General features: G+C 39.3%; 1 protein-coding gene across 3 annotated transcripts; it reads left to right on the forward strand.

The window, feature by feature from the left end:
• Window positions 1-5,698: 5,698 nt before the first annotated feature.
• Window positions 5,699-22,518, forward strand: SMPD4 (sphingomyelin phosphodiesterase 4). Of its 3 annotated transcripts, none has more exons than XM_005023540.5 (19): window positions 5,699-5,858; window positions 6,030-6,116; window positions 6,584-6,726; window positions 6,872-6,947; window positions 7,799-7,907; window positions 8,513-8,565; window positions 9,121-9,272; window positions 10,421-10,553; window positions 11,188-11,259; window positions 14,674-14,763; window positions 17,248-17,393; window positions 17,806-17,896; window positions 18,401-18,501; window positions 18,794-18,957; window positions 19,621-19,826; window positions 20,358-20,591; window positions 21,303-21,434; window positions 21,599-21,727; window positions 22,007-22,518. In XM_005023540.5, exons 1-19 carry the CDS (start codon window positions 5,820-5,822, stop codon window positions 22,331-22,333), a joined length of 2,484 nt encoding a protein of 827 aa, XP_005023597.1. In that variant the 5' UTR covers window positions 5,699-5,819; the 3' UTR covers window positions 22,334-22,518. The 3 variants fall into 3 exon arrangements, with proteins under 3 accessions (XP_005023597.1, XP_071880428.1, XP_005023598.1); XM_072024327.1 differs by having other exon boundaries at window positions 7,799-7,889; XM_005023541.5 differs by lacking the exon at window positions 14,674-14,763.
• The last annotated feature ends 1,845 nt before the right edge of the window (window positions 22,519-24,363 follow it).

The following is a 24,363-nucleotide window of genomic DNA, read 5'->3' on the forward strand; positions in this document are numbered from 1 at the left end:
TTCAAATGGGTAAATGACTTTGGAATCGGAAAGGATAAAGATGAAAGGCAGTTGGCAGACAGCCATTAGTGGGAGAGAGACATTCTGCTTCCCAAAGAGTGCTTTCAAAGGGAAAGAGGAGATTATTAAAGGTATCATTAAATAGATTCATTTCTTCTTAAGAACAGCACTCTCTGGTTTTAACTGGAAAGATAAAAATGAAGGATAAAAATACCATATCAGTCACAAAACCAATGAGCTATGGCTTACTCCATCCATATTATGCCTCTGGACTGTCTCCCCTCCTAAGGCAACTATTTACTCTGTACTGTATTTTATTTTATAAAGCAGTGGAGAGCTGCATCTACTTGTTAAGTGTTTTTTGGTGTACCGGGGTTATAAAAGTACCAGGATGCTAACCTAATCCAAGGACATCTTGACATGGCGATGGCTATACAGGGTCCTTGGGAAAACTGCCTTTCAGACACACAGAAGGAGCAGTCACGCTTGCAGGTAACCTGCATAGCCCAGCAAGGCATGTCCCTGTTGATGGACAAATTCTTCTCTGCCACAGTCACGTAACATACAGTTATGGAAGACAGTGGAAAATGTGTAGGAGCACAGAGACTTTTGTTCTAAGTGAAAACAATCATTACCTGCCACACATGAGGTTTTCTTTGGAAGGCCCAGACCCTACAGCTGGAAGTGAATAGAATTCAGAGGCCAGTTTGGGGCTGTGGAACAAAGTCTCCAGTCGGGAGTATTTCACAGGGAGGCCACCTGTGCTGTTAGTGCTGTCTGGTGATGTTTGGGCAGCCAGTTGTATGGTGGGGGTGCAGCCAAAGCCAGTCCCCCTTCTTCATGGTGCCACGTCTGAGCCCCAAGTGTATAGCAGATATATGTTGGTGAACTGAGAAGCAGGGATCCCCATTCGGCAAAGCATAAACAGCAAGCAGAGCTCTAACTGCATGCCTGAAGTCTTAGTCCATGATGAGTAATTCACTCTTATCTTGCTGCATGAAGGCTTTGCTTTAGAGATATAGGGAAATATCTAGAAACAAAATGAAGCTATCAACTTGAAATGTCGTTTCCTTCAAAATCAACAGGAAAGGTTTCTCAGACATGGAACAAAGTGTTTTTTCCCCCAGCCTAACCACAATAAATTACAAATCAGAATACAGATCACATGTCAACTGGAATGGAAAAAGGTATTTAAAGCACCGTTTTACTTCTCATAGCCCAAACTCCAGTCCTTAATCCCAATATTAATAAAAGAAAACTCAGAATGTAGTTTCAGTAGTAATTCTCCTTGAATTCAAGCTTCCTCAAACGCTGGATCCAAGAGTTGCTTTAGCTCACTGCATAATGCATATGTACTTCACCAGCAATAATCATATTTTATCCCAAGTTTTTAAATGTTGAAAATAATTATGCCTCAAGCTTCAGGATTCATATAATTATGTGGAAAACCAGTTTTAATTAAAAGGAATTCTCTAGCACTTCATATTGAGAAAAACTTCAAAATGTGAGTCTTAGAGTTGCAAAACTCAGAGTACACATAAAAAGGCATAAAATACACTCTTTATGAAATCAGCCTATTCTTAAGGGACCCTCAAGACTGTGGGAAGCAAGATGGAGTTGGGGCTACTGACAGGATGTTGCCATGCAGCATCTTAAGCAATCTCTGTTTGCAGAAACTAGGCAAAACTGTAACAAGTTTGCAGAAATCATTAGGAAAAACTAATGTCCCAATAGAAAGGGTCTTTTTTTTCTCTCTCCCTCATATATAATGCAAGTTACTTCAAAGATCATTTTGCCCTGCAGAACTGTTCTGTCCTTCTTTCCAGCAGCCCCTGAAGATTACACATTTCCGCAGGTACCCAGACAGAAGCTCTGCTCTCCCCTGCTTCTGGGTCTTCTCAAATCAGAGTTTTACAATTCTTACTTTATATTAAAAGAAAGGAAATGTTCTCTGCTCTAATAAAACAGCTGCAGCATAAATGATACACTAGAGAACTATTTCACTGAAGCTTTCTGTTTCTGCCTGAGAGTGTCCTGTGACCTGCAGTGCACAAGTGCAAAACAGCCTCACGTGCCTTAAGGATGGCTCTTCATAATTTGAAGAGGAATTCCACGCAGAAGGCCTTATCCTTTGAGAACCTATAGTTTTCTGTAAGATCCTGCTACAAGACAAGTATTTGTTTACTCAGAGAGAGAAATTTAACATTTAACATTTTTGTCGAGGCTGAATAAGTTAAAGGTTCAATGCAATGGACAGCTCAAAGACTCTACCCTAAAAGCAGGCAGCCATGGATACATTGCCCTGCAATGGTTGCACACATTCTGAGAGCCTGCAGACATTTCACTCAGAAGACAAGCAATTAGATACAATGTGTGGGTTATTTTTTTTCCTCAGCCTGCCAAGGAAGTCTCATCTTTATCCATGTCAGACTTTGACTTGCAGGTCTGTGCATGTAAGGAACAGTGTAACACTGTTGTCTGCATGAGCTGAACACCTTTGGAAAGAGAAGTTGCTTCCACTGAACCAGAAATATTTTCACTGTTCTGAAAATTCCCCTTTTCTCCTCTTGTCACCTATAGGACTCCAGGCTTTTTTTCCAGCTGAACTCTCATTAACAGGTGGCCTGGTTTTGCTCCCATCGCAGCTGAACAGATTATGTTTTCTAACCAGTTCATCCATCTCTGTCATACCAACACCCAAACAATTCACCAGCCAAAAGAGTCCATTTGACAGTTATTTGCTGTTATGACACTCTAACCTGTCCTTACAGGAACAGATGAAATCACATTAATCCCACGCAAACAACAAGGTCTAATTTATCAGAAACCTATGCTGTTTCTTTAAGTTAGATTATTTCTACTTTATCTGTTTCTCCCAGATTCATTGATTAACATAATCAAGTTAAATTTACAGTACCTTGGTCCCAGTTTGGACTCGTGGTTACTGCATCCACGTCAGACATCAAGAGAAGCAAGAGTGCCCAAAAGTTCATCTGTTTCTCACACTGATATCCACTGATTTATAAAAAACCTCATCTTTCACTACAAACTCCGCTTCATTTTAAAGTGCACTACTGAGTCATTTTATGGCAATGATATGAACTTAATTACCTCTGTTGAGTTTGATTCAAACTGGAACGCTGTTGTGATTACACCAAGGTGATAAAATCGCTTACCTTAGAAGCTACCTATGTGAAGCATTAGTATGGCTGAAGCTAGACACTTCAGCTTCCTTGCCTAATAAAAAACTTTAGCATGGTGACAGATTAAAAAAACAAAACAAAACCAAAACAAACAAAAAACAACAAAACAAAACAGAGCAAGCACCAATGAATGGAATTCATGCTTTCAGAAAACAGCTCAACCTCTGGTTATCTCAGGAATATTCCTCTCAGGAAAAACATACCAACAACATAAAAAGGTCCTTCTTGTTGCCGTGGCTTAAAGACAGCTATAATTTGGGAGAAAGGGAATAAGGAAAAGTAGATAAATGGTGTATCAGCAGGCAACATAACTTTTCTGGACCTCAGTCTCTCCTTCTACAGAACGTGAAAAAATACTTACACAGTCCTCAGATGAACATTTGAAAATACTCTAGCAGTGACAACAGGCCTATATCATTGATTTCAGTAGGCTCAAGAATAGACCTGTAAATATTAGTAGGCCTTTGTTCCATACAGTTCTCATAGTTATCAAAATCATTTGATAAATCATAGCCATCACTTTTACAACTAAATACATTGCAGCAGCTTTGCTAGCAAGCCACAACAGCTTTTTCCAGGGCTAAAATAGCTCTTTATCCCCACCTGGAGGAGGGACGTTTCAAAGAAAAGAGTTCATTCACCATTAGCAACAGTTTTCATCTGCAAATACCCTTAAAGCACAGCCAGTATCCCACCCAGACCACACATTTCAAATGTGCATACACATCACAGTAAACACAGCTCAAACGCCTCTGTTTAAGCACACTTCTGCACTGGTCAAAGTCTTCTGTCATTTATGCTACCAACTCACTACATGCAAAATACTGGACTTTTTTTTTTAATAAAAATAAAACTTACATAATATAAAAAAATAAATGAATATGCAAGTGAATTCCCTAGCAGAATTCCATATGGAGCTGTCAGAAAAGCTGCTGTATTTTCTGTAGTGAAGGAACAAGATTGATCTACTACCACTGGAGCTGCTGCCTTTGCTCCTCTTACCTTCATCTAAAACCAAAAAGCAGTTTCCAGACCCAGTTTGGGAAAAGCAGGTGGGACCGGAAGCACATGCCAACACCAAGCAATAACATACCATTTTTAACTTTGATCCTGTAAGCATTTATGTAAACATTGAATCGTTTCTCACTTGTGAATAACCCTATTGAACTTGATGAATAAAGGCTGGGTCAGAGCTGATGTTATAAAAGGAATTCCTCTTTTCTTCTCCCTAACACATTTTTTACACTTTTTTTTTTTTTAATTTTAATGAAAATGATGGAGCATACAGGCATGTCATCTTCTTTGACTTCCTACACAACCTAAAACAAAACATTTCACTCAACTATTCCAGCATCTTGCATAAAATACAGTCAAAACAATGATGCAAGTCTGCATTTCACCCACACTGATCTTTTTTGACAAAAATTGTAAATCTTATTACAAACAAAACCAAATTGACAAAAATTGTAAATCTTATTACAAACAAAACCAAACTTCTCTGAGCAGGATTATTTTCTGTAATCATGCTTACTGATCTTAATAATATAGCTGACTTTCTTATTTCAGACAATTCATTATTATTTCCTAGACATTTGGTTGGAATTTCCTCTCTAAAGAGTGGCAAAACATGAGTATTCCTCTGGTTTTCTGGAATTTCCCTGAAATTCCCATTTCTTTTGGAAAATGAGCAGTAGAGTATTTCTCTATCCATCCAGTTTTCCTGCACACAAATTACTGGTGCTTTGCAATTAAAGACACCGTCTTGGTTCCTTTTAAACATGAATTATAAACAGGTACCAAACACTCTTCTGCATTGTTACGAATTTTAACTTCACCTTGTCTACCTATCAGTGGGATATTACCAGCAGAAGGATTTATTTTGCCCTCAGTACACTCTGAAAAATGATTTTCCATATGTCTCACCACCTATCCTTTCCAGGTGACTCCAGGTTCCCTCAGCAACTCTCTTAACCTGAAATATGCAATTATTGCTTCCCATAGCTCAACTGGTGGATGCTGCTCTCATCTCTGTTGGGGTCTCGCATCATAGCTGCCTCCTTTTCTGATGTAGCTTTCTGGCCACTTAATACAGTCCTTTTTATTTAAGAACTCCAAGTTTTCTGTCACAGCGTTCTGATATTTTCCTCTAATACGCTCTGTTTTTAAATTGCCCCCAGTTTGGAGGAAAGCTGTCCCTTTGAACACTGGGGACACACGCATCTGATCAGCAAGGTCTCTCTGCTCTGTCCAGGCCGCACACACCTCGCTCACAAGACTCCCTACAAACACCTCCGCTTGGAGTCCATGAGGCCCCAAACCCCACGTAATTAACGTCTGACTGCCATTAGCCTGGGGCCACGGTTACATTTTAGCACCTTTTGACCCTCACACCAGCGCAAGGCACGCAAGGAGCACAATGGCTTCCCCCCCCTCAGCGCGGCCGCCATCTTAGGCATGGAAGCCGCCGGCCCGTCGCCATGGCAACCTGCAGCCCCCGCCCCGGTAGGGGAGGCGGGACAAAGATGGCGTCAGCGCCCTGCGCCGCCCGGGAGTGGTGACGCTGAGGAGAGGCGGCAGGGAGCGGGAGGGAGGAACGGCACCGCACCACAGCGCACCATGGCCGGCCCGCACCTGCAGCAGCCCAGCTTCCTGCTGGTGGGTCGGGGCCGCGGTGGCGGTTGCGGGAGCAGCCCCGTGAAGTAGCTGCGGGGTGGGCACCGCCGACTGCAAGTTTATGGGCGATGTTACCTCAGGGATGCCGGGCGCGGCGGCACGGGCTCATTTTTGTAAGCGTTGTGCCCTGATTCCCCGTGTGCTTTCCGACAGGCCACGCTGAAGGCGGACTGCGTGAACAAGCCCTTCGCGCAGAGGTGCCACGACCTGGAGACGGTGATCGAGGAGTTCCCCGCCAAGGTGAGCGGCCGGCCGTGTGCCCCCGGCATTGCTCCTGCTCCCACTACCCAGAGCTTTGAGGCCCTCTGGTGAAGCAGTGGGAATCCGGTATTTCCGAGAATTAAAAACAAAAAAAAACAACTTTTCCAGTCACTAAAAAGTTGTTTTAGCGGACTGCACTTGTATAGCTTTCAGCCCTCTTTATGGGGGAAACTAATGTTTACGATCTAACAAATAATTGTGTGATGCTGATCAGTATTGTGGCATCCTGAGTTAGATCAGAAGTCAGGACAGAATTCCTGTAACTGCTGAAACATAATAAATTACTCTGAATGGAAGCTCTGCCCAGATAGTGATAATCTAGAAACAGTAATAACTAATCCTGTTAACAGCTGGCAGACTATCTGTGTGCACTCTGGAGCCTACAAGAGAGATTGTTCAAGTAAGGAAGCACATACATTAACTATTGGTGTCTGTTTTCCCTAAAGGAACTGCACAGCATCTTCCCATGGTTGGTGGAGAGCATTTTTGGTAGCCTGGACGGCATTATCGTAGGCTGGAACCTTCGCTGTTTGCAAGGAAGAACAAATCCTACTGAATATTCTGTGGCTTTGGATTTCCTGGACCCCAGGTAAACTCATGCATTTCAGTACAGAAAAAGGTCTGGTGAATGAATAACCAGCACTTAACTTTTCTCCATTACTGCAAACATAATTACAACAGTGAGACAGAAGAGGGTACTTACTATGGATTTTCTTTCCAATGCTTGTTTGCAGTGGTCCAATGATGAAGCTGGTATACAAACTCCAAGCAGAAGAGTACAGATATGATTTCCCAGTCTCATATCTTCCAGTGAGTAACTGAAAAAATTGTAATAAGAGAATGTAGTTGGTTTTGCAGCTATTGGATGGAACATTGCACACGCTTTCTATGTAGCATTTGATGTAGTTCATGTTGATATCCTTAGTGCTCCAGTTTTAGAGCATCCTTAAATGGTAGCCTGGAAAGGAGAATTCCTGACCATAAACTGTAGGAGATGATGGCTGTCTGCAGCTAGATATTTGTGCTGTTCAGCCAGGAAAGGTGCACTCTGATTCTAATCCTGTCCCCAGAGAAAGTGGTGTACCAGTAGTTGTGGAATTGAAAATAGTTTTCCAAGCTCATCAGGGAACAGTGAGTTCTCTGGCAGCACTTTAGCCCATGTGTTTGAAGGCCTACTACTGTCCTGGATATGAAGTATAACACATAACAACTATACAAAAGTGTTTATCTGCAGAGTTCTTTCACTGTATTTCTATTATTTTGACCACTTACATGCTATTTAGAAATTGATCTAGATATTTCTACAGCCTTTAAAAAAAGAAACATCAGTTAAGTATTCAGCAATTGCTAGTCCACAGCTCAGTTACCCTAACAAAGCTGTCATAAAGACATCAGTCTCTTGCTGCTCCCACTACAACTGGAAGTGTCTTTGTGAAGGCTTTATTTTTTTTTCCTTGCATTGAAATACTCGTTTTCTGTGAAAAAATTGGTAGTTATCTAAAGAGCATGGATTTGCACAAGGAAATACTGCAATGCAGTAAAATCCCACTGAGATGAATATTGACATGCTCCTGGAATGCAGCAGAGCTTCACAATCTGAAAACCATACGCTGTGAGTATGCTGAGTAGCCTGACTGATATCTCATTACTCTGTCTTTTAGGGTCCTGTGAAGGCTTCAATACAAGAGCAAGTCCTACCAGAATGCTCTCTATACCACAATAAAGTCCAGTTTCCTTCATCTGGTGGCTTAGGTTTGAATTTGGCTCTTAGTATCCTTTCAGCAGTTGGATATTTAATTCCTCTTAATTGTCTAAAATTGCGATGTTACAAAGTAATTGTTATGTATTTATTATATGTTTATGGTAAATCGCTGTCATGCTGAAAAGTCTGGACAAGTCAGACATGTTTAGAAGCCAATGAAAAATAAATTTGTCCTCTTTGTATAAACCTTTAGGGATATTCTGGCCTTATTCAAGTCAAAAACAAAAGTCCAGTGACTTTACTAGGGCCGGTATTTCACTATTTTCATTTTGTAACTACTCTTACTTTATGTAATAGCATAGAAAAAGCCAAAAGACACATTAAATTTGCAGCTTGTGTGCTTGTTAGAAGCCATCTAGCTGCCACTGCACTGGTTTGTTAGTCTAACGTGCTAAGAAGCGTAATGCAACCACATCTTACCACATAGAGAAAACTTAACTTACTAGTATGTTGAAGTCAGTTGGAAAACAAGAAGTCAAAGCTGAATCTGCTGTTAAGTCCCTAACAAATTAATTTACCCCTGACAAAACAAACTTAACATCCAGTCAGCATCTCTAGCTATCTAACAGCTGTACCTGTTTTTTTAATCTAATCCTTGACTCTATTCTTCCAGATCCATTTGAATATTACATGTTTTATTTTGCAATTAGTTTAATTACACAGAAGGTAAGTACATGTCACAATTTTTTCCCTTAAATAGCCTAAGCCTGTCTTCACAATGCTTTAAGAGCCTTCTGAGGTGCTGTCTAGCTAAATTAAATCCTAAAAGTACAGATAGAACTATTGCTGTTACTGCTTTGGTTCAGTTCTCTAAGGAGATGATGTAAGATTGGGTGATAGACAAAATACTTGTATGCACCAGCATGCAGTCTGCCCAACAATGTACGAACAGCGTGCAGTGGCCTCCCAGTGAGTTTCCTACCCCTTCCTCCACTAACACCATTTATACAGTCAAAATCACAGCAGCGTGCTGTGATGTTTGGTTATTTGGTTTCTTTTCCTGTTGTTAGCTGAGTCACTTGCAATGCACTCTTCCCATACTTCATTACATTCACAGCAGTGGTTCCTATACAACTAGTTGCTTTAACTTTGCTCCAAAGTGTCTTTGTTGGGCTTTTGACTATTTATGCTAAATGGATAAGGCTGTGTAGCAGATGCCCACTTTAAGTCACCGCTAGGAACAGTTTATAACTCCAAGCATAACCTGTGTGTCTGTTTCAGAACTCACCCATCGCCCATCACATCAGCCCTTCCAACAGTGCTTACTTCATCTTGGTGGACACATACCTGAAGTGTTTCCTACCCACAGAAGGAAGTGTCCTTCCTCCACCTTCTTCAAATCCTGGTGGAGCCATCCCTTCCCCGACTCCCAGGTAACGACTACAGTGCCAGAGGCAGATTTGGGGAGCACTCCTTATAAAATGTGTCTTGTTGGAACTAAATTTCTAACAGGAAGAGAACACCTCTGCTCTATCATCACTATGTATTTATTACAGAAATAAAAATATATATTTATATAAATTCTATATTTTTTCCAGGGAGACCTCCTTGCAGCTTTTCAATACTTAAAGGGGGCTTATAATAATAAAAAATTTAAAAAAAAAAAAAAAAAAAAGATGGAGAGCAACTTTTTGCTCGGGCAGATAATGATAGGACAAGGGAGAATGGTTTTAAACTGAAAGAGGGGAGATTTAGATTAGAGGTTAGGAGGAAATTCTTCACTCAGAGGGCAGTGAGGCACAGGATCAGCTTACCTAGAGAGGTTGTGGATACCCCATCCCTGGAGGTGTTCAAGACCAAGGTTGGGTGAGACCCCAGGCAGCCTGAACTCATGGGTGGCATCCCTGTCTGTGGCAAGGGGATAGGAACTAGATGGTCTTTAAGGTCCCTTCTAGCCCAAGCTGTTCTATGATTCTGTGTTATATTCACTCTATTTTAACATAGAGGTTTCACTTGAAAGTCTGAAACGTATCTGTCATTGGAACAGAAAAAGTATGTACAAGCAACAAAGAATCATCTGTTGATCGATTCCAGTTATAGATATAACTTCCCAATATAAAAAGCTGGGACATATTAATTATAAAATCATAATGAAATCACTACGTTTGGAGTATTATCAATGTTAGCAATCTTATTCTAACAAAAAAAAAGAGTAGTAATATCTTTTATAATTGCATTTTGAATACATTTCATGAATACGAAAGGAAAAGGGAAAAAAATACAACTGGAGAAAGTAAAAAAAAAAAAAAAATTAATTAAAAAAAATAAAATGTTACTGAACGTGACATAAGGTCTGGGTCAAGCTGGTTCAATGCAGTATGAATAATGATGTGCTTTGTTTTTAAATTAAAATGACTAATCATTACATTTTGAAATTCTGCAAGATACTGTTTTATCAACTATTAAGTTTTACTTCTTAACAACTCTTTCCCACTTTACAAACCAGTGATCAAAAGCAATGATACATCTCCCTGTCCTGAGGCTTAATGACTTCAGTACTTATATTAATTTGTCATTACAGGTCTCCAGCAGTGCCTTTCACTTCCTATGGCATGCACCACACCAGCTTGCTGAAACGGCACATTGCCCATCAGCCTTCTGTCAATGCTGACCCTGCTTCCCAGGAGATCTGGAGATCAGAAACACTGCTTCAAGTAAGTTGGATTTAGGGCAGGAGGAAAAAACACATTTCTTGTTGCTGAGGGATGTCTTCTTTTTAAAACAGATAGAGTTAGTCTGTTTTACTCTAGCTTGTATGTAGCACTGGGCAGTGCAGCTGTTCTTTTCTGTTAGTGAAACAAAGTAGTACTGTTAAACTGTTAAATTGCAATATAGAAAGGTACTTCATATCTTTTTGTTAGATTGAATACCTAACAACCAGTCTCTATGTAGAAAATTCTCTGGAAAAAAAAAAAGCAAACTTAAAAAACAAACAAACAAACAAAAAACTTCAATTCTATGCTCTAAGCAAAGGGCAAAAGCAGAAAAGTTGCTTCTGTTCACCATCAGGGGATGAAAGGAAAATCTGGACTTAACAGTTTTTCTCAAACAACTTCCTACTGTTTAGCTGAACTGAATTACCGATGTGTTAGCACCTCTAAACTGTGCTAACTCAGTCATTTGTCATGACTTTATATGATAACCTGAAACATCTCTGAATAGGTGCCTATTTACAATTACAGCTTAGTTTTTCAAATTAGATACTGTGGTTTTCTGTATGTAGTTTGTAACTGACATGACTTGGATTATTTCTCTTTTCCCTTAGCTCAGAAAATATTTCTTTTACAGATATTTGTTGAAATGTGGCTTCATCATTATTCACTGGAAATGTATCAGAAAATGCAATCCCCTCATGTCAAGGTAACAGCTTGTACTTCATTCATGAACATCACCTGGTGGTTGACTTCTTATCTTAGGGTAAAACCTCCTGTTCTAAGTAGAGGTGTTTTTTTGTTTTGTTTTGTTTTTTGGTATATTGTTCAAAGGAAAGAACTTGTCAAAGCATCTGTGTCAGTGTGTCAAAAATGCTAGTCTCCAGTTACAGAAAATGTTGTGAATAAGTGTGTCATCCAGACTTGCCTTCATTGCAGAACTTGTTTGTTTTTTTTTTTTTTTTTGTTTTGTTTTGTTTTTTAAAGATGAGTTTGTGGGATGGTCACAACAATCAAAGCACTAAATGAGTGGAAATATCGTATTATAATGCCATATTAAATCCTGCTGGGGCAACAAAGCTACTAAAATAATCCAAAATTAATGTCCAGCAGTAATAGCAATTCAGTGTTCCTGAAATACCCATGAGTTATTTCTAAAATCTGTAACCATTTTATAGCATAAAGCCAAATGCAAAAGGGAAATAAAACTGAATGACAGTTTAGTAATAAGTGAATAAACCAGTTTTGTTATTTTGTATTCCAAAGCAGGCTTTTCACCATAAAATGGTGTCAGAAGCAGCTCTGTAGCTACAGAGTTCAGAACATCTTGCAAGTTCTCTTACAGTGCACTATTTTAAGCAGTTTGTCGTGGCCGTCCAGTAAAGCTATTGCATTTGAAAACTAAGTGCTTTTGAGGCTAACACTAGGCACTATAAATGCAATGGGAAGTTGGAGGAGAAATTTTTGATCCTCAGAATTCCCTCTTGAGATGTAGTGGGACTTTATAGGAGAAGAAAAAATGTAAAAGCTACACAGGATTTACTCCCGTGTGAAACATGCAGGTTGATCAACTGAGAAATTCTAATCTTCCGCTTCACCAGGCGTTAAAATAGCAAACATGTTTTGCTGGGGAAGAGCTGAAGTGCAATGGGTTCTGTCTTTTATTTTTAAAGTTAAGGTTAAACTGCAAACTCTTACTAATGTTGTAAAGTCTCCACTTGAGACCCCCAGCAGCATGGCTATGCACTGGTGATGGGAAGGCTTTGCTTGAAGTACCTGTCGTCTGTTTGTCTGTCTAGTCTCTGTGCATCAAGCGCTGTGCTTAAGCCAGAAATGATGATTGCTTTAAACTTCTCTCCTCTGTTCACCCTCTGTATTTCAGATGTTCTCTTTATTAGGAAACAACAATTTAGACAGCAACTTTGATGGTGAAGTAGGGACTTGGAGGAGCTTAAAGTTTTCTAAAATTCATCACTTTGTGCTCCTCTGCAAGGTGTATTAAACCACAACTGGAGGCCACAACTACATGATATTTTACTTTCATCCCTTACAGGAAGCAACTGTGGACTTGAATTTAAAAAAAAATAAACAAAAAAGCAGGGCCTTCACTCTTTAGGGCTTCAAACATCTGAGTAAGGGACTAATTCCCCATGACATCAAAAAATGGACAAAGGACCCCTCTTGCAGGACTGAGGAAAGGTTCTAGTTGAGCAGGGGACAGGACTGTTCATAAGTCAGTGTTACTTAAAAAGCTTTGTACATTAGTTTTAGGATAATAGCTTGTTTCATAGTTCCTCAAACGAGGAAGGAAAATACACAGAAATAAAAAATTTTGTTTTAACATAAGGGTTAAAGGGTTCAACTGGAAATCCAAGAACACCCTAAACCTTGTTCTTAAAATGATTAATAACTATGCAGACTCACTTGATGCCACTTAGCCTTGTGTGGTTGGGAGGGGCAATTAGTGACCACTGATCCCTGAATCTGGGACCTGTTTCACTATTAGTGACTTGAAATGGTTACACACCTGTATTGGAGGGTGGTATGGGGTTCCACAGAACTTGTTCTTTCTTTGTCCAGCAGCCAGACTTGTATTGATGGGCCAGCTCAAATCCCAGATATCCAACTTCTTCCTGTGAAGTGCCTCAAGGAATGATAGGTTCTTCTTAAAACTTGTCGTCTCATCACAGACACCTCTTTAGAAGGGAGGGAACAAATAGTAAAGAATTCCTTTTGAGAAGATACGCTTTCTTTTCTACTTTTCCTGCTTTGAATTCTTTCTGTGTCTGGTGGGAACGTAGGCTGTCACTATTTGTTATGCTGAGTTTCACTGCTTTCTCCATTAATTGAGCTGTTTCCCTGTTTTTTTACATTCTCCATTCACTTTCTCCTCAGATGTTCCAGAGCCCAAGCGTGCAGCATCTTTTTTCCTATTTCATTCTGCTGTAATCACACTGAACTCTTAAGAGATTGACACTTTACGTAATGCTTCCTGACCTTCCAATGCCATGTGCCAGAAACCCCAGCACTGCATGTGGAACACCCATTAGACAACAGGTTCTTGCTGTTGATTATGCAGTGGATGACGTGTTTGAGCTGTCAAAGAGCTTACAGTAACAATTCTACCACTCCTAGAAAAGTATAAAACCAAAAGATACCAACTGGCACTAGAAGAAATTGAATAGGGGCTGATCAATGATAGCAGAGGTGTGATCTGGAGAGTTAGTTTAGCTGCCTAACAGTAGTCATTGGGATCTGTGTAGTGTACGTTTTGTTTTATGTTTTTTCATAATTTCATACATGTGTGTCACTGTCGCTACAGTATCCTGTTCACCATCACATTGTCCAAAAAATACTCTGTACATTACCAAGAAGGGGTCTGGCAGAGGCTTGCAGGGATTTCAGCGTTAAAGCTAGATGCCTTTGCATCAGCATACAACATGCTGTATGTTGGGTTTGCCACTTATCTTTTTAGACACTCATGTTTCCCTAACAGTAAAAGCAATTTCTCCTCCTAAGGAAATTCGCAAGACCTGCAGCCCTCACAGATAGCCTATAAGTAGAAGCAGAGGACTGACGATTTCTCTGAACTGGAAACTTACTGGACAGGCTCACAGTGATTTTAAAAAGCCAACCTTTTCCTCCTCTTCATCTTTGGGAAGAAGAAAATACTAATTTCAGTTTCTTCCCAGTATACAAACCCTGCTTCTACACTGACGACAAAGGTTTCAAACTCAGTTTGGATCAGTTGTTCCTGCAGACCTGATGCAGGTCTGACTGTAGTATATTTGGCAAAAGCTCCATATCCCCTACCACTATTTGCTCTGAGGCTCTGTGTGCAAAAAACAGCCCACAGCTGCACATTCTTTGACCCCTGATCCCACTTGTATTTGCAGGTTGATAAAGGGTATGCAACATTGTGAAATCATGCTCATGAACACCAAAAAGAAGAGGATACTGTGGCTGCAGTTGTTATTGTGATATGTTGTCCCTGACAGTATTTGTGATGTTCATTTTTTTCCCCCCACCCTTCTTCCTTGGGCTCATTCTCACTTTTTTTTTCTCTTGCTCTCTTCTCTCCTTTTTTCCCTCCCCCCTTCCTTTTTTGTTTCTGTTGTCTCAGCTGGAGGTTCTCCACTACCGACTCAGTATCTCCAGTAAACACCACGGTAGTCCTGCCCAATCCAGCTACCAGGCCCTCCACGCATACCAAGTATTATCATCTTTTCATTTTGTTTCCTTTTTAAAAATCTTGTTCCATTTTATAATCTGCAAAGTGTATTGGTGCTAGCAGAAAAAGCTGCTGTACAGATAAAATGTGGTTTTACAACTTGATTGAGTACACCACATTGAGATTTACTAAATTTTTAGTGAAAGCAGATAGCGAGGGCCACTAGCAAAGCTCATGGAGAAAACAGTTAAAGTCTAGCATATTAGGACTAACTGGAAACTCAGTTTTTAGAGATGCATTCTTATAATGCATTGTAGAATGAGTTTTTTTTATCAGCCATGCTAACATCTTTTGGTGTCTGAACTGGCCTCACGGCTGACACATTTCTGCCCTTCACGAGCCAATCATTTAAGCAAATTTTGTGTGGAAGTTCAGCATTTGCATGGCTGTTAGGTAAAATGAAGGAAGGTAACGTCTAGTTTCTTTTTGGCCAGTGAAATACCATTGGATAGTGCCAAATTTGTAGTAGTGTTTGCAAAATAACACACGTGGTACACTTGCAGATTGTTCAGGAAATGTGCATGTAAAAACATTCCTGTTGGAACGGATTGTTGATTCCTCTTTCCTTACTCCAGCTCTTTATTCATTGGGTTTTCATTTTGGGAAAGGGGAGGGCTAATCATATACAGTATAAAGCTCTTACTATACTATAAAGCTCTTTAGCACTATATTGAATTTTCCTGCTGTTAAATCCTTTATTTTTATATTAAGTACTATGAAATCTCAAGGTACTACTTAAAAAGGAAAACAGGAACTAATAGTTGTTTTTAACTCTTTAAAAAAAAAAAAACTATATCTAATTAACATGTTAAAGAAAAAAAACATATCCATTAAGCTAAAGTTTGACAACCAAAACAGTTATGAGGAACAATACTTTTAAAACAGTAACATTCGTCACGTTGTTGATTCTGACTAGGAGGAAGTAAGAACTTGTATGTGGAGAAACTACTGCTGTGATCTGAAACCTTGCATTGAAATGGTGGCTTTGCAAGTTCCAAAGGCACCTTCAAGGGTAGTCTAGAATTTTTAGAAAGTGACACCCATTCAAGGCCTATAGCAGGGTACTAAATCTAATTACTTTTAGGGATCTTTATCTAAGCTCAGTAGGACTAGAAAACATGCTTACTTACCAGGAGCTGGTAAGTACAAGACCTGCATTAGAACTGGTAACATGTTTTCTGCTCCCCTAGAGAACACCTAGATCTACCATATTAAGAGGTCTGTCATCATGCCTTGAATCTTTTCCTGGAGTGAACTTCATGGTGTAGTAAAACCTTCAGAAAAAAGTCTGACCTGATGAGGAATGTAGAAAGACATCTGCTTTGCCTCAGGCATTGCAGACAAAAAGAACATAGACCCATACACAATATAGTTTATATATGTGTGTATATAGAACCATAGCAGTGAAATTACTGCTGAATTCAGGAAGCAGAGGCTTTTAGTATAATACACCTGCCGGTCCCCTACAGTCATATTTAAAATCTTACCTCAGCATAGCTTCATTGTGGAATCCTGGAAATACCTCGCAGCTACTGTCTAATACACTCTTCCAGCATCATCCATTATACTTGCAGCTGTAACTTTAGTTTCATCTACATTCCTCTTGACTTTGTATAAATGAGAGCTGTGAGATTTAGAATACAAATGGTATCTTATAAACCACCTTCAGTAGCGGATTGAGGTTAGTTCACTACTCCTAAAGCAGATTACAGTAGCAAAGGAGTTAGTGCTTTGTCCCTAGGCTGTGCAGCAGAGGAGCTCTAGTGTTGAGCACTCACCCAGAAGAACTAGTTCCTTTTTTTTTTTAACCTCATTCATCTTGCTGCTATATCATACACTCAGTCATGTTAGCAACATCACTGTGGCTCACCATCACTCTTTGTGCTATTTCCGCCTGGGCTACTTCTACCTATAACAATGTTAGAAGTAGCAAAATCATGCAGGACTTGAAGCAGTTCATATTCTTACTGTAACTCTTCCTATGATTATCCTTTCGTATAAGACAGATGAGTAATAGCATAGGAAGGAGAGTTCTTAGGAAAGTCAGCCAAGAGCATAACAAAGGATTTGTTGTGCTGTTTGCAGCAGTGAACTTATAACCATAACGAACAGCTGAATCCTTTTTTCAGATGGGGTAAGTGGAAATCTATGCATTCTGTTCTGTTATGCTCACACAGAGAATGCTGGCTTGAAATTCAATGCCCAGAGATACTGTAGATGCTTCTTACAATCACACCATAAATACTTGGTTGTTTCTTAGTGAACCAATGATGGCAAAAGATTGATGCAGTTTGTCCTAGGGAGCAATTCTGTCTAAAGTCACCTGGCACCAAACTACACTGAAGAGCCTGAACGAGAGAGTATTTCTTGTATTTGAATTTTTGATCTGAAATTTTCATTTTCCTGAATTATCTCCTGGAGAGTTAGCATATAATGCTATCTTCCTGTCTTTTGCTTCAAATCTAGGAGTCATTTAAACCCACTGAAGAGCATGTGCTAGTGGTAAGACTTCTCGTAAAGCATTTGCATGCTTTCAGCAACAGCCTGAAACCAGAGCCTCTCTCCCCTTCAGCTCACTCCCACACAGCCAGCCCACTGGAGGAGTTTAAAAGGTACGTAAGTACATGAGCAGCCTGTCTATGGAACATACAGATCTTCTCCCTGACAAACTGCTTTCCTTGAGGTGTTGAAGTACAGAAGTACATTATTCAGCATATGTGACAGCTAACAAACAATGTTTCTCACGTCCATTAGATGGGAGGTCAGCTTCAAAATACAGGGGTCTTGCTGTTAAACTGATAGGGTATGAGTCAAAGAAAAGAAAATACTACCAGAGGATTCTGGTTAAGGTTAATGGAGAATTTTACAGATGCAGTTGAACTGAAATTCAGTGGCCAGAAATAGCTTCAGTTAAGAAAGAACAAAATTGGGTCAGTCCTTTCTGTATTTGCATTTGTGGAAAGGGGATGGGTAGTTGTTTTAAAGATTTGCTGCTGATTTGACAATATTTGAATCTTCTCGCAGGGTTGTGATTCCTCGGTTTGTCCAGCAGAAACTTTATATCTTTCTGCAACATTGCTTTGGCCACTGGCCCCTGGATGCCTCTTTCAGAGCAGTATGTATCTACATATCTTCCTGAGTATGTAGTCAACAAAACTAGTACTTAGTTTTTGCTGCTTAGCAGCTCTCTATTGGTCTTCAAATCTCTTTTTTCTTTTTTCCATAAAGCAGTGAAATAGTTTATATAACACTACCATTTAATGTTAGGAAAAGCATACCAGTTTGTCACCTTATGTCTAATACGTTTTGGGGAGAATTACTACATGGCATTGGCTCAGTTTTCTGACACTGAAAACAGTTCTTGATTGAACAGAAACAGGTCTTACTCTTCAAACAGATGCCTTCTTAGAGGTTCTAACCTAATTATGGGTCTTACCTAATAACATCATAAACAGAAGTAATATAGTATTAATTTAATGTAGAAAGATAGTATAAATACTACTTTCTGCAAGCAGGAAAAAAAAAATCAGACCAGTACTTACAATAGCTAACCAAAAAATCTTTCCATCTTCCTTTTAAAGAACTATCACTACTCACTTGTTCTATGATTTTTGCTTAGGTTCTTGAGATGTGGTTAAGTTACTTGCAGCCTTGGAGGTATGCTCCTGAAAAACCACCTCAAACTGCAGAGCTCCTACCTCGCAGTGTGTCTGAGAAATGGTAAGTAGGAAAGCAGCTGTGGGTAATCTGAAACAAGCCTCAAGTTTATGCAGATCCTGAGTCTAATAACAGGATTTCAGGAAGCATCCACCAATCTGAATTAGCTTCCTGTACAGGAAAAGAGATGACATCTCATGATACAAGCTTTTGTTTTGAGAGTATTCTTTTGTTTCAGTGCAAATAGGGGATCTTTCCAGAGAAAGTATAAAAACATTCCCTTAATTGCTTCCCAGAAGACAAAATCATGATTGTTTACATAACTGTACTCACAAATCCTGTACTCACTTTTTAGGGCTGCCTTCATTCAGGAAAACCTACTTATGTACACTAAGCTGTTTGTAGGATTTCTGAACAGAGCTCTTCGAACAGACTTGGTCAGTCCAAAAAATGCGCTCATGGTGTTCCGAGTAGCCAAGGTCTTTGCTCAGCCCAACCTAGCTGAAATGATTCTGAAAGGTAAATGGATATTTTGATATCTCATGCTATCCTGTCTCATGCTCTTCTCAAAAGCTACACCTTATCTCAGAAGCACTGAATAGATTTACTCTCCTATTTTACATGCCATTTAGCTATTCAAATATTTGCATGTTTTCACTTTTTTGTTTTAATATGTCTACAGTTCACTTGTGGTCACAATCAGATTTCTTTCAGCAATTTTTCTTTGAAGAATGAAGAACACAATACTGTGTGTTTACAATAAAGTTGGTATTTCTTACAATGGTTTTACTTGGTTATTTAGCTCAGGATTAGAATTTATTATATTTCTAAATGTGTCTATATTTAACAAAAGAGCTAGTCATGGATGTACTTCAGGATAATTAGTAAGTTTGGGAGAGTCAAGATTTGACAAGTATCAAAGTGTTAAGTGTCATGATTCCCCAATGCCCTTGTCGGAAACCAATTACAGGCTTAAAATGCTATGTGGTCTGCATTTAAATGCACTTTGATTTAAATGCAGAAGTATTTTCTGCTCTGTGTGGAGAGGATTAAAATGGAAAAGCTACCTATCTACCTAAGTCTGCTTGGCAACGTGCTTTTAAGATCCTTTCAGCTAGACTTTCCCCCAGGCAAAAGCTAGAATATTGCGTAACCATCTTCACTACTCTTTTCAAACTCTAGGAGAACAATTATTCCTGGAGCCAGAACTTGTTATGCCTCATCGTCAACACCGACTTTTTATGACCCCCACGCTCTCTGGAAGCTTCTTCTCATCATGGCCTCCGACTATTACAGATGCCTCATTTAAGGTGAAGAGTCATGTTTACAGCCTGGAAGGACAGGACTTCCAGTATAAACAGATGTTTGGCACAGAAGTCAGGAATCTGGTAAGCAAATTTCTTAAAGTCTTTCTATTTTGACAGGTGTTATCTTAATGCTGAGCATCCACATGATAAGGTAGAAAACTCCATTCGGCAGTACCGTATAGTTAGAAGATTGCTGATGGTGACTTCTGGAATCAGAGGTCTCAATCTAGCACAGGTGTAAAATGCTACTCACTCTTTACCAAATAAGTTAATTTAAGTGCTTGCTACCTTAGAGTCCTATATTGCTAGTACTTTTTTTTCAAATATGCTTACTATAAACTTCTGATTTATTGTATTGATCAGTATCCATCAGCCATTCAGATGAAACTAGCATTAGAAAAAAAAGCAGCTAAAAAACAAGCAGAGCTCTTCTTTAAGTACTTCAACAGCAACTGGAAATGCAACTGACAGTCGTAGCACAATTCCACGTGAGCTAAAAGAGCAAGTTGTCTGGATTTGCGCTCTCTGCCAAGCGTCAAGGCAGTTTTATCCCTCTACTGATGCTTAGTTGCCTTTTATGCCCCGTATTTAATTACTTTTTGTTTGTTTTAGGTGTTAAAACTGGCTCAGTTAATCTGTCAGGCACAGCAGACAGCAAAATCCATATCTGACCATTCTGCAGAGACAAGTGCTAGCCACTCCTTCTTTTCATGGTTTAAATTTACACCATCAGAGATGAATGGTTCCTACACTGGCAACGACCTTGATGAAATTGGGCAAGACAGCATCAAAAAAACAGATGAATATTTAGAGAAAGCATTGGAATATTTATGCCAAATCTTTAAGGTATGTAACATCTTTCTAATAACTTCCCATGTGGCAGCATGAATAAGAATCAGGATTCCTCAAATGTACTTCTAGTTCTTGTGCTTTGTGGGGTCACAAAGCCATCCAGTGATCCAGCTAGAAAACTTTGTTTTAAACATTGTTTAGGCTTTACTTCACCCAAACACTTCAAAACCCTTTTCAATATAAATGGAACTAGATGCTCTGAACTTCTATCAAGCACACTTTGTGACCACTCTGTTGGACTCTACAATAGTTGATACCAAAGTTGAGTCTTAAATTATGCCTACTCTCATGTTTATGTATAGCCACTGCATGGCTCAAACTCTAAAAACAGTCTTCTAGCTACTAAATGTAAAGAACTACAAAAATACACCATACAGTTGTAGCTATAGATGAATGGAGGAACTAGATGTTGCCTGTTTCTTTAGTTAAACTTAGAACAGGTTTATTTACCACACTCACTCGTACAGATCTGAGAAGACAGCTGTTTTACAACTCTTCAGGAGTCAGGAGATAACAAAACACCTCTCTGGTATTTGATAAATGCCCATGTGGAGATTTTCTCCTTTTCATTTCTAAGGGAAGTGATGTTAAGGCTTTCTTGTGCTGGCTGTCAAAGGCTTCCACTGTTAAGGAGTTTGTGAAGGTAAATGAAATAGATGAAAGTAGATCAAACATATGCTTTAGAAGATTGTTATTCTTGAGTAGCTGAATGAAGCACAACTGACCCAGATGATGATGAAGTGTGGGACAGCTCAAGATGAGAATGGAAAAAAACAGCTTCCAGACTGCATTGAAAGTGAGGATGGCCTCATTCTTACACCTCTTGGCAGGTACCAGGTAAGAGAAGAAAGTTTCCATATTGCTACCCTACATTGTTTTTGAGAAAAGTTACCTTCTACAGCCAAGAGAAATGCATTTTTTCTGGGGGCTAAGAGAGGTTCCACTATAAAGGCATTTCAAATGGGAGCTACTAGATACAGGGTTTATTTTCCTGTTCCTAGATGATAAATGGCTTACGTAGATTTGAGGTACAGTATCAAGGAGATACTGAGCTTCAGCCCATCCGGAGCTATGAAAATGCCACTCTTGTCCGCCTCTTATTTCGTTTATCCTCAGCACTTAATGAAAGGGTAAGTACAGTACCAACTTTTTATATTTTTCATTGCAAATTCCTGTTCTTTTTTGCAACTAAGATAGAAAAAGCAATCTATTTCTTCCTATTGGTGTGATATAGGATGGAAGTCTACACTTAAAAAGAACTGCTTTACTGTATTTGAAATACTTTTAAAAAATCTCTTATAATACTCCTATCCCCTATCCTCATCCTATAAAAGAAAATTGTAAAAATAAGTTAGACTTACTTTGTTAGTTGCAGTAGAAAACTAATGTTTGAACTTTTCTTACCTCAGTTTGCTGATCAGATGGATGTGCTTTGCTCCAGGGAAGATTTTGTTGGCAGATTTTGTCGCTATCATCTTACCAATCCCCACATCATACAGAAAATCAGGTATAGTCCTGTGCTGAAGGACAGAACAAACCAGAACTGGGGACCAAGAATCAGTCTGAGGTTTCTGGCTAGCTACAGGACTCTCGTTTCCTTGCTAATGATGTACTTCATTGCATCCTGGTTTTACATTGGGCCAGTAGGTTGCACGTTCATTATCCTGTTGGGCTATTTTCTTTATGCCGTAATAATGACTTTCTTCTATGAAGGATGGAAACCACATGAACACTAATTTCCTTCTCTCAGCTTATACTTGTAAAATAAATCATCCTGGGATATTCAATGACTAAACTGTGTGAATTATCAGATCTTCTTAAAAGTATTTTTAAATACTAAAGTCAGTTGAGTTTTTAAACAATTGTGGTTGTGTGGAATATTCAATGTAAATTTTATTTTTATAAAAGCTTTCCTATGCAATTGAGTGTATGTGAGTGTTTTTTTTTTTGAGCATGGGAAGAATGTGCCACCACACTGAGACCAAAGGTCCGGTTTCTTTTTCATTATGAATGCTAGATATATTAAAGTCATTGTTATCTGTTATACATTATCTACTAATGCAACCCCTGTTCTAGAGACATGGCCTAAACTCTGTTGGTCTGAAGGATAGCATTTATCTGGTTGCACTACACAGTAGTCCATGTATTTAGTAGGTTATCCAGATGTGACTCACCTTATTCCATGCCATTTTACAGCACCTACAGGACTCCATCCTTCAGCTTAACGTACACACATATTCAGCTCCCTCAGAAGTACCATTCATTAAGGTTGTTCCTCAAACTAGATTAGGGAGAAATCATAACCACTGCTTTGTTTCTTTCACAAAGTATACATCTACAAACATTTTTATTCAGTAACACAGAAGTTACGTGCTTGCCCAAACTGCCACTCATGAACACTCCTGAAAAAGGGTGAGAACTTGAAAAAACAGAAGAGAAGTCATACCTATGTACTACAATCAGTTGTTTATCACCAAGTTCACTCTACTTTGAGAAATCCTATCAAGGTTATAACTAAGTCAACTCCTTGCAGTCCCCCACTCTATCTTTGAAAGCAGGACTGCTTAAAGAAGGAGCTAGGTGACTTCTGAGGGTTAAAGAGAATTAAGGGAAAATAATTCCAGAACAATTGAAAAAAGAAAACTAATGTTCTGTCACTTCCCAACATGAATCCACGCAAAGAAACTATACTCATTACAAAAATTGCCTTTGCTTATTTACTACCAGTCCCACTTCCTCAGAGATTCACATTATCATTCAAGTAGAAGGGACCTAAAAAGACTGAGTCCAAGTGCCTGATCACTTTAGGGCTAAACAAAAGTTCAAGCATATTAACACGAGCATTATCCAAATGACTCTTAAATATTAAATACTGACAGGCATGGGGCATCAATCACCTCATTATGAAGCCTGTTCCAGCATTCGACTGCCCTCCTCACAGTAAGAAACTTGTCATTCCCATGCATGCTGTCATTTGTTACCAGGTAGAATAGACTGGCCCTGCTTGAGCAACGAGGTTGACTCTCAGTCTCCTTTTTGTCAGACTAGACAATCCAAGCATCCTCAGCTTCTCCTTGCAGGGCATACTTTCCAGTCCTTTTACCAGCTTCACTGCCCTCCTCTGGATGCTTTTTATACTGTGGGATTGAGAACTGCATACACTATTTAAGGTAAGGCTGGTTATGCTGCATTTAATGCACCCCAAAATGAGGTTTGCCTTCGTGGCTGCCAGGGCATACTGCTGCCTCAATATTGAGCCTGTTGTCGACAAAGAAGACTCAGAGGATAGGAACTGCACTGCTTCCTATAGCCCTTCTCAAATAGAGGTGCTGTCTATATGAAACATTCTCAGAAAACTCATAGGTGAGAAATAGAGAGGATGCATGGTAATATAAGCCTCTTTTGGAGATAGCTTTTTATCAGCATAGAATTATAAAGAATTCCTTTCACTTAGACACTAGCATGTGTCAACATTAGCTACAAATTTCTCTCTAGTATATTTCATGCCTTTTATGATCAAATTTTGCCTTTGGTTCTACAAGCAATAAAGCTACTCCCTTTGTACAAAATGAACTAGGTCAGAGCAGTTGTTGCACCCATACAAGAGGTGTGCTTTAGTTAACAAATCTGGAAGAACAGGAACATCCAACACCAAAGTGTCCTTGGTTCCAGGAAGAAAAACTAATTCATTCAAAACAATAAAACTTTGGGGAGGTAAAAGTTCTCTCTGAAGCTGGAAGTCTAATCAGCCAGGTAGGACACTACC

This window comes from Anas platyrhynchos, chromosome 16 (genome assembly GCF_047663525.1).
Source record: "Anas platyrhynchos isolate ZD024472 breed Pekin duck chromosome 16, IASCAAS_PekinDuck_T2T, whole genome shotgun sequence".
NCBI lineage: Eukaryota > Metazoa > Chordata > Aves > Anseriformes > Anatidae > Anas > Anas platyrhynchos.